This window comes from Aulonocara stuartgranti (assembly GCF_965226115.1).
Source record: "Aulonocara stuartgranti genome assembly, chromosome: 12".
Taxonomy (NCBI): Eukaryota; Metazoa; Chordata; class Actinopteri; order Cichliformes; family Cichlidae; genus Aulonocara; species Aulonocara stuartgranti.
The window spans coordinates 11154526-11168744 of NC_138948.1; the positions used below are offsets into that span (position 1 = coordinate 11154526).

At 38.6% G+C, this 14219-nt stretch overlaps 1 protein-coding gene across 6 annotated transcripts; it reads left to right on the forward strand.

The window, feature by feature from the left end:
- Window positions 1-215: 215 nt before the first annotated feature.
- Window positions 216-12096, forward strand: LOC309719419 (uncharacterized protein). Of its 6 annotated transcripts, none has more exons than XM_082555538.1 (11): window positions 216-489; window positions 5439-5561; window positions 5684-5816; window positions 7769-7798; window positions 7887-8036; window positions 8150-8270; window positions 8359-8571; window positions 8662-8745; window positions 10358-10499; window positions 10699-10861; window positions 10991-12096. In XM_082555538.1, coding segments are annotated over exons 4-11 (1149 nt in total). In that variant the 5' UTR covers window positions 216-489; window positions 5439-5561; window positions 5684-5816; window positions 7769-7796; the 3' UTR covers window positions 11265-12096. The 6 variants fall into 6 exon arrangements, with proteins under 6 accessions (XP_082411664.1, XP_082411666.1, XP_082411662.1 ...); XM_082555540.1 differs by having other exon boundaries at window positions 5735-5816; XM_082555536.1 differs by having other exon boundaries at window positions 5439-5816.
- The last annotated feature ends 2123 nt before the right edge of the window (window positions 12097-14219 follow it).

Sequence of the window (14219 nt, forward strand, 5' to 3'; positions counted from 1 at the left end):
GCACACAGACACGTGCATGGCCACACATCGTTTATTTTCTTTGCCAGTTTCCCCATCAAATACTTTTCTTTCTTTCTGGCAACCCTCGGCATTCTTTTTCTAAAGCAGTGGTTCCCAAACTTTTTTTTGCTAGGCCCCCCTTTGTTTTACAAGAAAAATGTTCGCGCCCCCGCCCCCTGCGCGCGTGCACGCACACGCACAAACACATCCTCCAACCACACACACCCTTCTTTTGCTCCATTGCGGTTTATTTCACACCTCAGACATTTAGTAAACAATTAAGCAAATACAAGTAATCTGCAATAAATTACAGGTAGTAAGTAAGTAAACTCCTAACTCTTTTATGCTATGTCCGCACCTGGTATTTTTGACAGCTGTTTCGTCCACACGTAAACGGCGCTTTGAATCACCGAAAACGGAGATTTTTTAAAACTCCTTTTTTGCGTTTACGTGTGGGAGGAATACAGAGTTTGTCACCCAACGTCAAAGGTATGTGCCTTTTTTCACATCACGCTATGCGCCACGTTATTGTTTCCGTGAGATGAATAGCAGAATGGCTGATAGAGACGAAATACTGTTACTGTTAATCTGACTATCTTCAGGTTTTACACGCTTACATATATGCACGCAGTTACTGTCCCTCCATTTACAAAGGCAGAGGCGTCACGGTGTGATTATTTTACGTGTAGTTGGGTTTTTTTTCCTGTGTAATAATATTCAACATTGCTATCAATACATTTTTGCCAAAAAATGCCTCTCTGTGCAAAATGGGTTTAAAAACATAAACAACTGTGGGATACTGTTTGTCCCTGATTTAGACAGGGGGAACAAATCCTGGCAGGATCAACCTGATATTATTTGTATCCTGCTGTAACTTTACTGTGTAAAGAGCTAACATCTCCAAAATGTCAGGAGTAGTTAGTCATTACAACAAGTGTTTGTGAACTAAAAATCAAGAATGTGGGATACTGTTTGTCCGTGATGTGTAGAGCAGCGCCTGCTCCTGACAGGGGACTCTAATTATGCAGGGGAGACCTACCTTGGATCTTGTATAGGTGAAGCCAAAGGGAAGACCATATTTTCTAGTGTTTGGCTTAGAATGAAGTTGGTTTGGAAACATATTCAGCTATGCTTCATCTTCTGCTTTGCGTTTCTGTGGCCGCCCCGTGCTAGCAGTGTCCGAGCGTTTTTGGGTTTTTTTCCCCCCTTTTCATACCGCGCCTAACCCTGCAATGGGGGCGGGCCCCACACTTTGGGAAGAATGCTGTCTTGAGCATCCTCACAAACTTGTTAACATTCATCCGATGCATCTGACAAGAATGGTCACTCTGTTTCTCTCCAGTCAGTCAGAGGGCCCACTGAAAATGTGCATGAATGCCAGCACCTCTGTCTTCAGTGCTCGTCTGGCGTCTGTGGGATTCCGGGTGTATTTCCAGGTTCTGGGATACCTAGAAACTGGACCTTATGGTCAGTGCCAGTTTCCATGGTTCCCACTGTGAAAGGGATGTTCTTTTGGGGCCCTGGCATGTTTGTGAAATCCCAGTGAAAAGATGGCTCTGAGTCTGGAGGTCCTGAGCCCACTGAGAGCACGTTTCGGAAGGAAAAGCAAGCGAGAGAAACACAGAAGTGGCACGTTTGGGTCCCGGCTCAGTGCCGCACATCGGTTAGGAGCTCAAGGGACTGGGTCAGAGCAAGGGTTCACTGGCGGGATATAAACATACTGGTTTATCCAAATTTACAGCAGTAAACACAAGTTCAGCTAAAGATATACACAGAGAGACACGCACATACAAACATTTAATGAGGAAAACTAAATGTTATCCCTAGTCTCCTTTTTTTTTTTTTTTTTTTTTTACTGAATTTCACAAACAACGTCCTGTTTTCATTATTAGAACTCACCCTAAGGTGATTTGCACACATTGAATGTTCTTATTTTCATATTTTAGACATAAGCTAAGAAATTTGAAAATGGCCTGTTTAGTTTACATGTTTCAGACACTTCGTTTACACGTGACTCATCTTTTGAAAATCCTCCCAACACTCCCTGTGCAAACAATCATATACACAAAGAAACTTCTGTTTATTGAGGAACACCAACAATGACAAACACAATACTGGTTTTGCCATGAAAATATGAAATTAGTTCAAATGTAACCGGTAAACTGAACTTCACTGCTGTGACACTGTGAGAAAAAGTAATTAGCTGTAGCCTTCCATCGAAACACAAAGTCAGTCATCAGTAATGAACATCAGTGTTAGCAATGTATGTGCTACAAATACAGAAGAGTGATTGGATGTATTTTTAGATTTGAAGTGAATAGACTGTGAGAACATGTGTGAAAAGGACAGATGGGATTTCAAAGGTACATCCAGTACTACAAGCCTTTCCAGTTATAATGTGGACAAACCCTTCTGACTATGACTCAGCACCGGTAGCACTTGTCACAGTAATGAGCTGATCACGTCTTTTAAAATGCATGGGGTTATTATTTTCTCTATACATCTGAAATGTTAGAGATTTATCTATCCTGCTTTTACAACACGTTTAAAAACTGCTTGAGATTTTTGCGATGCTTTTGCGACACTCTGGACAGGCACTCAAAAGCATAACGTCATAAATCCTCAGGCTGCTGACAGATCAATCAATCAATCAATCAATCAATTAATTAATCAAGGCTTTATTCGCCACGTGCAGGTTGCCCTGCAGTGAAATAGTGCCTGAGACAGTGACAGTTGCAGTGGAAATATCTGATGATCACATTTTTTATTTTGGCATCCTGTCTCGTTGCTGTACCTGAGTTACCTGGAAACAGCAGGTCTTCTTCTCCAGCATGGTCACGAAGCAGCTGTCTCCTCATTCCCTTGGAGATTTCATTTACAGATAAACAAAAATGCGCCAATTATGTATTTCAAAAACAGCAATAGAAATATTTATGAAAATAAAAGCACTGATATAATTTAAAGGAAAAGAGGCAGACTACACATTCCTGCTACAGAGCAGTTTCCATGCGGATGGTAGAGATTCAGCATTTTGCACTGAATTGTAATTCTGTGGCATGACAGGTGTGAGGTATTAATTTCTTGTGGAAGGAATGCAGTGAGATGGTGCATTGTGCCTCCCCGCGCCATCATAGAAATCACAGAGCTGGTTTGATCTGAAAAAAAAAAGTGATGACTCTGGCATTTTGCAACTGGTTTCACCATTTTTACATTCCCCTTGAATTCAGGTCAGCAAAAATTTACAAAAATTAAAATATATCAAATCCAGCTTTCCCCCACAGAATCAGGAATGAATGTCAGGTGTTATTATCTTAATATCGCTCTGCATGAAATAATTACTTTCTTGAGGATAATGTAATTGTTAACCAGTAAAAGGAAAATGTTGTGAATAGTTACCACAGCATTCAGAATGGGCTGACTGTGCTCTCAGTGCAGCTGAATGGCTCACATTCACTAAGTGGCTTCATTTCCACTGCGGCTTTACAAAAAGCACCTGGGACTCCCCACATCGTGGCAGACGGAGGAAGAACCACACGTCAACTCAAGGCTTGAGACTCCGCTCTGTGTGGCCAACTATAACAATAACCCTCAGGCTGGACAGTACTCGTATGTAGCTCTGCTTTCCACGAATTGGCAGTGCTGAAGCCAAGGTTTTCCATGGTCAGGGCCAGCAAAACCCCTGAATTTATAGAATTTATGTTGGTTTAGATATGCTAGATGGACATTAATACAACACAGAGGTGTAACAATTGGTTGCATTTGTAGGGATAATTATACTGCTGGACTGCATGTTTTCAAACCATTTACTACAGACATATTACATTAGCGCAGAGTATTTCTGACAAAGCATAGCATGATCATTTAAATGCATTTGGGGCTTCAGTTGGTTTCATTGATTTTATACATTGAATGCTGCAAGAACAGATAAATTATATCACTATCCGAGATTTGTGAAGTACTTAAAAGTTCAAACCACTAATATTGATCCTAAAAGCATTTTATCTTTGCATCTTAACTCACTGCTGTCTCATGGCTTTAGAGTCCTTGAACAGATTTGATAATGTCTGGGCGATAATTAGCAGCAATATGTTAAAAATCAATGAAACAGTTCAGGATGGAAGTGACAGAATTCTTCCTCCCCCTGGTGGCCATACACTGCCAGTGCTACTATTTTATACACTATAAAGTTACTCATGGACTGGTCTCTAATTGTTGTAATGAGAGCAATGTGATTATGAAGTGATGGCTCCGGAATAATGTATAGTCAAAAGCACTGCATCGAGTTGGATAGCGTCCAATAAATACTGAAGTTATAAAACACTGTTTTAAAAAAAATGTTTATAATGGACGTTCTTTAGTAATCTGAGAGCTGTGGGATTGCTGTGGGATTTGGTATTTTGGCCATAACACACAAACTGGAACTGGAACCAGGGGCATATCAGTTTTGAGCAAAGAAATACCTTTGTAAGCTTCATTTTCATTGTGAAAAAGTCTCCAAGTCAAGATTTTAATGCCAGGCGCCCCATAATCATCCTATCAAAATCGTCGCAAATTATCAGTTCAAAAAACCGCCTAAGGGGAGTAAGTAATGCACTAAAATGATATGGGCAGATTTTATCACTGTCACCGTATCCCGTATCTGAAATGGAGAGAAAAAACAATATAATTAGTGTGTGTGGTGTTATGGGTTGAAGCGCGCGCGCGCGGGGGCGGGGGGGTATCCACGAGTTACATTAATACAAACTATTTCAGCATATAACCCTGAAATCTGGTGAAACAGCTGACCGGAACCATCTGTAGAATAAAATCCGTATTTACCGTCAGATCATGAGTCTAATAAAATCCCGTTACTCTGCCACACGCATGCGTAAACGCCCTCGCCGTTTTCCCTTTAGGTAGCATACTGTTGACATACTGTATTGGTCTGACATTAATCAATCACAGTAGCACCGCTCGATCACAGCTCAGCGACCTTCTCAACAAATGGATTATGAAAAGATAAAATAAAATAAATCTATGAAAGATCAACAAAGCCCTTCCGCTGAATCACGGTTGAAAGCTTCGAGAAAATACATTTTATTATATTGTATTGTATTTTATCACCAAACTATTTTAGCATGTGTTTCCGGAGTATCACTGCAGAGATGTTGACAATGAAGAGATAGAAATCCTCCATGTCCGCCATCGGTACGTCAAAAAATGTATGCATGCAAGAAGCTTCAAGTGTAAGAAAATAAATAAATAATTAAAACGTTAGAGTAACAAATGACCTGCTATCTCTATTTTGCTGACATATAACGTTATCAATGTCACAAATTAACTATAAAATGGTACTTTCAAACATCAACGGACCATCTTTGGTTATCATCGCAAAACCGGAAGTTAATAGCAGACTATTTCCACTTCGCCGTATTTATCTTTGTGTGTTTGGTTGTCAGGACAAGCCCCAGGACAAGAGGGCAGAACACCGGTCCTTTGGAAGCTCGCTTCATAAGCGGCTACACTGCAGTTACATGATGTACATACAGCCCGGCCTTTTACAGAAAGTACCCTTTTATTTGGTATGTTTGTTTTGATAGTCGTTTATTATTATTATTCTTTTTTAAATAAAGATATATGCTAGCTTATTAGCGACCAACATACTATTGCTACAAAGAGTCAAACGGTAGGAAACCGTTGTCAGAACTGTTGTCTTCTAGCAACTTAAAGAAGTCCAGACGCTTTTCTTTGCAAGCTCCTTTGACTACGATGACCTGGATGACTGAGAACCTTCACAGACACACCGTTGTCTTCATTATCTTCACGATTCAAGTTGAGTAAGTGGTACTGCTAACTTTACGTCAAAGCTCTCTAAGAAAGAAAGAAAAAGGGGGCACAATTTTGCTTAGCTGTCTAGGGTGATTAGATGTCTGCACAACATTTTTTTATTCCTTGTCCTCCTGCCCGTCTCACATCTAAAGACAGTGTCACACATTTTGACTGTATCTGCAGGACAAGCACTTTGTAAAGTCTATTTTTTACTCAGAAGGAAAGGCTTTTTTGTATTTATTGTAATTCTAGTCAGAACCAAGAAGACATTGTCTTGAATACAGTGGAAACAACCACATAGAAATTGAAGCAGCCAGTATATTCTAAGAAACAGAGGTTTTCTCTTTTTTTTGCTAGTTATTTTTTAATTTTGCACAGAGAGGGAAATATGGTGGTAACAAAAAAGTTAAAATTGTCAGATACAACAGGTATCTGACAATCAGGAAAACAGGTATGCCAATCCACCAGTACATATGAACTGAAAACCAAAAAACAATTAGCAGCTGCAACGATGGTGAAATTGAAAAGAATACGACATTAAGCATCCTTTTATCTTCATCTTTTATCAAGAGAGTTGAAACTATAATATATTTAGCATATACATGATAAATGCCAGTGTTGTAAAATTGTTTTTTCCATTTGTTTGTTTTTTATTATTATCATTTTAAATTTAGATATGAACATTTCAAGCTACAAAGCTGACATGTCCCACTTTGTCCCACACAACAAACCCCATGTCTGCCCAACAACCAGTTTGGCGGGATCTGGTCAACCAAAGTGCTGATATTTTTACTTATATAAAAATAATAATAATACACTTATCTTCTGTTCAGGTATGTAAGTAAATAACTATAATTTGGAATCATAATAAAAACAAATAATACTATTTAATAGTAAACAGCAAATTTGTAAATTCATCGATAACATTGGTAATTACATTTTAACATTAAAGTATAATTTTACTTAAATAGCTTGCACATGCTGGTGGATAAACCATTACAGAAACATAATTACCAACACTGTTAATTTTGGATTGGGTGGTGGTCTAATAAATCTTTTAAGCCGTTTATATGTAAAAATCATTTGATAAATGAAGTATTTCTCAATGCATTTCAACCTATGATCTAATGTTTATACATGGTCATATGATTTTAATGTTCCAGTGTGGGTGACACTCAATATATTTGATATACTGACTTATTAAATGGCTAAAAAAAGATTTTAAACACGCCTTTCTGAATGGTGGCGCTATTGCATAAACATGCCATTAGAGGGCGCTTTGGTAGAAATTCTTGATACTCAGGCATGACGTCGAAGTTTTTTTTAATGTATTTATTAGTGACCTACACGAGTCACGACCATGTGCTAATGTTCTATGTATAAGTCATAAGCTATCGTTCTAAATGGCCAGTCTTGTCCAGAAATGTCGTAGTTTCTAACTGACTTTCAATAAGGCATTTATAAATTCTAATGTAGTTTATTACATAGGTGAGGAACATTAATCGTCTCATTACCACGTGATTTTCTGCTGTCAAAATATGGGTCCTGGCACTCACGTGGACGTTATTTTGGCACGTATCACTCACTTAAACCTTGTTCTGAGACACACAGATGACTTTGATTTTGTGGGTGATGGGTGTAAGTGCAATGTTAGCGAGAAACTTGTTTTATCCAGATGTTCTGCACCATGTTTTTTCTCTAAAGCTGGAGCAGGATGAAGGCAGCCTTCCGACTTAACATTGTAAATTATTACTCACTTATACAAGTTCTAAAACAGTATTAAGCATTAATTAAATTAGGCCAGTGGTTACAACTGAAAGGGCTTTACAAAATGAGCCTTTATATGAAATGCTTCTGAAAACGACATAATCATATCTTTGTCCTGTTGTGTAACTGAAAACAATTTATGCTGTTTCCTGTTGCTTATATTATGTTACTTATAATCTTTCTATGCTTGCAGGTAAGACAGACAGACTGAGACTAAAATAATGTAAGAGTCTGTCCAGTATATCCTCTTGAAGAACACTATCTGACATTACTTTTAATGAATTCTAACCTGATATATGTTCATGTTGAAGGTCTGATCTAAAATACTACATGTCACTGTCTGTGACTGTGGGTGTCATGTTGGTGGGCCTGTCGTACACAATCTGTTTAGCCTCCCAGTGGATTTATGGTTGGCCTGACAAGCCTGGGTATAAGAAGTACATAGAAGCTCTTAATCCAAGGTAACTTTTAAAATACTTTAGATGTGTTCTCTGTTTTTATTTTGCATTTTTGTTCCACTCATTGAGCAGAGTCTGTTTTTAAGGTTTGTTTATGTGTTTGTGTTCTTAATCAGGCGAATATATCGTCTCAGCTTTGTTACGCTGGATCTTCTCAAATACCTGCGGTATGCCAGACTTTACTTTCAACTGAAGTCATGGTATAACGATGAGAGGAACCTTAAGTATTACGAAAAGGTATTTTAAGGATAACTTGCTGAGAAAATCTACCTGTTTTGTTGAAAAATTTGTCAGTAATCAGTTTGTTTGTGTGGACACTTAATAGGGCATCACATTTGGTCGCAGAGGCAACAAGCTGGACTTGTACCACCCTCCAAATGTAGACAAGTTAGAAGATATGCCATCACCAGTTGTAATATTTATCTATGGAGGTGCTTGGAGTTCAGGAGAAAGGTCCACTTACTGTTTACTGAGCAGGCAGATGGCTGAAGAACTGAAAGCAACTGTAATTTGTCCTGATTACTGCACATATCCAAAGGTGAGAGCTTCTGAACAACACAGTAAAAGCGGGGGGGGGTTATTCAAATATTAAACTTCTAAACTACTCTTGGCTGACTCTCATCAACAGGGGAATGTTTTAGGGATGGTCCAAGATATCGCTGACTGCTTGATTTGGGTCCACGAGAATGGAGAGAAATTCAACTTTGACAAAGTAAGACAGCTTAGTATTATTTAAGTATTCTTTGGAACATGAATAATAAGCTGCCTATATCTGTACAATCAAACAAACCTCCTGAAATATAATTAATCAATAACAATAGCTACCATGACCCAAAATACTGACTTTTACAAATGTTACATATTCATATACATGCGTTTTTACAGATTAAGTAAATGTTTTATTTATTTTGTAGAATAATTCTGACAGCTTCTGCATCATGTCTTTTCCTATTTTTTAATTTTTGACACTGTTTTGGATTGTGACTGGTGGTTGAAGTGAAGTAATGTAACTTATTTATCATTATTTATTCAACATAAACTGGAAACAGATTTTTAGGTCTTGTTTAACCCTCTGAGCAGTAAAAATCTTCTTTTTGGTGTCGTTTCCACATGTTGATTAAAAACCACATCATCATACAGAAGTAGTTTGAATGATTTCCCGACCCTAGAAACTGAGCCGTGTAAGGAGGATTCAGCAAAATCTCAGGAGGGACACTCAGACCTTTCTCTCCATGCAAACGGCCCCAGTACAAGCTGGAGACTGTGGTTTGATAAAGTTAACAGAACCAAATTAATCTGACACCGTCCACCCCTTGGCTGTGTCCAATACCTACTGGTAATGATTTATTGCCAGCAAACCAAACCAAACTCTCGATATGGTTGTAAAGGGTTTGGATAACCTGGGCCAGATACACCATACTCCCAAAACAAACCCAAGAAAGACACCATGAGGAATGTGGTTGAACATGGTGAAATCTCAAAGTTCATAAAACACTTCTAGGCTAGTTGGGCAAACTCCCACATTACTTTCAGTCCTCAAGAGAATAAAGAGCTCTTCTAGTCTTCACAATCAGGATCAAAACCACATTGTTCCTGTAACCAAGGTCCACCTAACTGGCTCTCCTCTCTAATACCCTGGGACAGTCCTTCCAAGAAGCCTGACGGGTGTGATCCAGCAAGACAATTGCATAACCTGCAAAGCCTTAGGGAATCGTGGGTGAATCTCTACCACCAATGAGTTTTTTTTAACTACATCAGTGACCTTGCCCTCATTAATGTCTGAGTCCTCCTCTTCATTCCCAAACTCTGCTTTCAGCACCGAAGCAGTCAGTGGGATTGAGGAGGTCCCACAAGTCAACCAAGCTTCGGACTGCTTCTTCAGCTTGACTGGATTAAGGGTTATTCCTGTGACAGGTATCAGCCACCTTACAGCTGAAACCCTTTACAGCAGCTTCAGCAATGGTTTTGCAGAGCGTGGTTCACTTGGACTCAGTGTCCTTAGCATCTCTCAGAATGTTGTCGAAGTTCTGAAGTTGCCCCCAACGTACCTTCACTACACAAAGCGTGTGCAGCATGCTCCTGCATCACCTGATCCTAGTCATCACCAGGTGATCAGCTAATAGCTCAGTTTCCCTCCTCACCTATACGGCATGCTGCCACAGATCTGATGATACGATTACAAAATAAATCGCAGCGCGACCTAGGATGTCCTGGGACTAAGTGCATATATGAATGCTTTTATACTCATTCACAAATTGTTTGTTATAAACGTTAAAAAATACATATATCTAATCACATACAGCATGCTGTTCTGTTTTTTATAGGATAACATTGTATTAATTGGGCATTCAGCAGGTGCACATTTGTGTACACTCACCACACTGTTTCTTGTTGATACAAGAGAGGAGCTTTCCATAGAGCCAGACAAGCAGCAGGAAGTCTTCCTGTTAATAAGAGGAATTATTGGTAAGAAATGAAGTTCATCATCTAAAGAAATGTTTTTTAATTTTATACTAAACTTTCATGATGTAATATTTGCCACATACATAGCTAAATTATTGATGGAGATTGTAAAACACATTTTGAGCATTTTTAGCTAATCTGTGGTTCCTCTTCCTTTATTTATACTTTATAAGTTAGGTTAACTGTTTTATATTCTGGACAGGTCTGAGTGGCGTCTACAACACTGTGGAACATTATGAACATGAACAGAAACGAGGAATCGAATACCTCTCTGACATGCACAGAGCAATGACTGGTGTGGAAAACCTTCCATTCTACTCACCAACACACTTACTGAAGAAGCTCAGCCAGGACAAAGTCAGCAGGTGAAGAGAAAAGGATAAAAAATGGGTTTAAAACCAATTATAATTCTAAAATCTAGTGCATCAGTTATTTATTTGAAATGCAAACACACTACAGACATTTATTTACTACAGTCCTTTTTATTCTGACAGATTGCCTCCATTCGCCTTGCTCCATGGGACCAATGACATTGTCGTTCCTGCTGAATCTACCATGAGATTCTCTGAGCTTCTCACTTCGCGCTCTGTTAAGTTGTCATTGAATCTGCTTCCCAGAGCGAGCCACACTGATATCCCCGTTGACCTCATGGTGTCAAACAGACGCCTCTACCATCCAATCTACGGATACATCAACGAAGAGTTCAGAAAACTTCCGGGTACTTGCACATCATTAGAAAAACATTCAAAAATCTGTAATACATACTGAATGATCCATACATTTACGTTTTAGATACTTGTTCTTATACCTCAAATGAACCATTTAACTTTGAGTTTGGTTTAACACTTTCTGAGTTAATAACACTGTCATTATATTTTAACAATACTGTGATTGTGTGGGAGAGTTGTTCTCTACGATGCTTTCAAATAAATAATCACAAAGTAAAATAAGTTGTGGAGAAATGTGCGCTAGTAAGAATTGCACTGATACACAGTATTAAAAGTTGAATACAGTTAACAAATCTGTAGCTGTTGTTTAATTATCAAATTTGAGAATTTTCAAGTGTTTTATTTGATACTCTAAAAGTACGTGTATAATATATTGTAACAGCACATTAATAACCCAAGTTTTATTGACAAATGAAGTACAGTCATCATTTTTACACCTACTTGAAATTATTATGCCTAATATTCCAAAATTCAATGTTGTTACATCTTGTGATAGTGTTAAAATCTAACCCGTCACTCTTTTTGATATACATGTATTTACAGAGAGCAAAATATTTTGGGAAGTCTTGAATGATTAGCAATTTTTGAGCCAGTATAACTTTGAAACAGTACATAAATACCATCAGATTTTCACTGCAGAACAATAGTAACCATGTTCTGTAAAACTTAATTGCTTTAAAATGTTTGAATTTTGAGCATTATTTACAAAAAATGTGTGTCAAATGTTTGTACTGCAAGTAGAATAGAATAAAACTTTGGTCTGTATCAACTGTGCAGGAAATCAAAATAGTAAGACAAGGGGAATAAATAACCAACAAGAGGAATATGTACAAAACAAGGGGAAGGAGTTGGTTGGTGTATGGAGTCTGTGTGTGAGTGACCTGAGGGATGAGGCCACTCAGATCATGAATCAGACCATAGCTCAGATTGGTGGGTGGGTGGGGTGGAGGTGTGGGACTTGATTCACCTGAGGTATGAAATCTCTACACATCATATTCACTGTCTGGCCTTTGACGAGATAAACTGATCACGTTCTTGTGTTTGCAAAAAAACTACACGAAAAAACACCTAAAGAAATAAAAGCTGTTGTGAGAAACTCCTGCCAAATATCAATGTCCTATAGTTTCAGCTGGTTTGGGAATATCAGATGACCTCAGGAGCTGGCTTGATTAATCCCTTGTTGGAGGGAGTTAAGTAATGCCAGTACTGTGCCAAGCAAGCTAAAAGGGCAATTAAAAAACAAAAAGCACCTTTTGAGAAAGACTTTGCCTTCTTCAAAATAATAATAATAATAATTGCTGGATCTGAACCACCAGAGGCAGCAAGACTGTTTTCAGATTGTGTGAATGGAGGTAAGTTTTGGGCTAGTAGAGCGTAGCTCACAAAGATGGCTTCATCTGAAGTGTAATCTGAAAAAAAAAAAACTTTCCAGGTTACATAGTATATTCCTGGTAGATATGAATAAAACTGTAACATATCAAATTTCTTGCCTCAAGGTGCATTGTAAGGTAAGGTAGACCCTACAATAATAGATACAGAGAAAAACCCAACAATCAAATGACCCCCTATGAGCAAGCACTTTGGCGACAGTGGGAAGGAAAAACTCCCTTTCAACAGGAAGAAACCTCCAGCAGAACCAGGCTCAGCGAGGAGGGGCCATCTGCTGCGACATGCTGTGGACAAGAGCCAGAAATTAACAACAAGTGTGACTTAATGCAGAGAGGTCTATTAATGTTGAGTGAGAAAGGTGACTGAAAAGGAACTACTTGATGCAGCGTGGAAATCCCCCACCAATCTACACCTATTGCAGCATAACTAAGGGAGGATTCAGGGTCACCTGATCCAGCTCTAACTATATGCTTTAGCAAAAAGGAACGTTTTAAGCCTAATCTTAAAAGTAGAGTCTCTAGAGTGTCTGTCTCCTGAATCCAAACTGGAAGGTGGTTCCATAGAAGAGGGGCCTGAATTCTAAAGCAGTTGTGGTAATGGACTATATATAGTTCTACTATCATGAGCATTTTCCAGAATAATAATTGTAAATCCTATTTTAGTTCAAATAGATCCCCCCGGGTTCCTGTATTTGGCTACCTGGTATGTCATTCTACTAATAATAAAAGACCAATAATTTTAATGGACTTAATGACAAAACAAAAGCTAATGTATTCAGCTTACACCCACACAGAATCAGGAATGAATGTCAGGTGTTAATATGTTTATATCACTCTACATGACATAATTCAATTGATGATAGTGTTAAACTGTAAGTGACAAATGCTGTGAATAGTTACCACAGCATTCAGAATGGGCTGACTGTGCGCTCAGTGCAGCTGAATGGCTCTCATTCACTAAGTGGCTTCATTTCCACTGCAGCTTTACAAAAAGCACCTGGGACTCCCCACATTGTGGCAGACGGAGGAAGAACCACACACCAACTCAAGGCTTGAGGCTCCGCTCTGTGTGGCCAACTATAACAATAACCCTCAGGTTGGACAGTAGCTCTGCTTTCCTTGAATTGGCAGTGCTGAAGCGAAGGTTTTCCATGGTCAGGGCCAGCAAAACCCCTTAATTTATAGAGAATGTCTCTGATACTAGATGGACATTAATACAACACAGAGGTGTAATAAATAGTTGCATTTGTAGGGATAATTTACTACAAACATATTACATTAGCACCGAACATTTCTGACAAAGCACTTTTATACAAGTACTCCCCCCCACGTCTAATTACTTCCTCTCTAACGGATCAGAGAGTAAGGCAGGGTTCAGTGTTTTGCCCGGTACTTTGGCTAGAATATCCCTGATTTGTGTAGTCCTTAAAGCTTTAAACCACTAATGATGATACTTCCTTTTATCTTTCTATCTTAACTCACTATCGTCTTCTAGCTTCAGTCTCTGAACAGATTTGACTGAAAATTTTTTGTTGCAAGTGACATAATTCTACCCCCCTCTAGTGGCCATACACTGCCAGTGCTCATATTTTATGTACTGATAAATT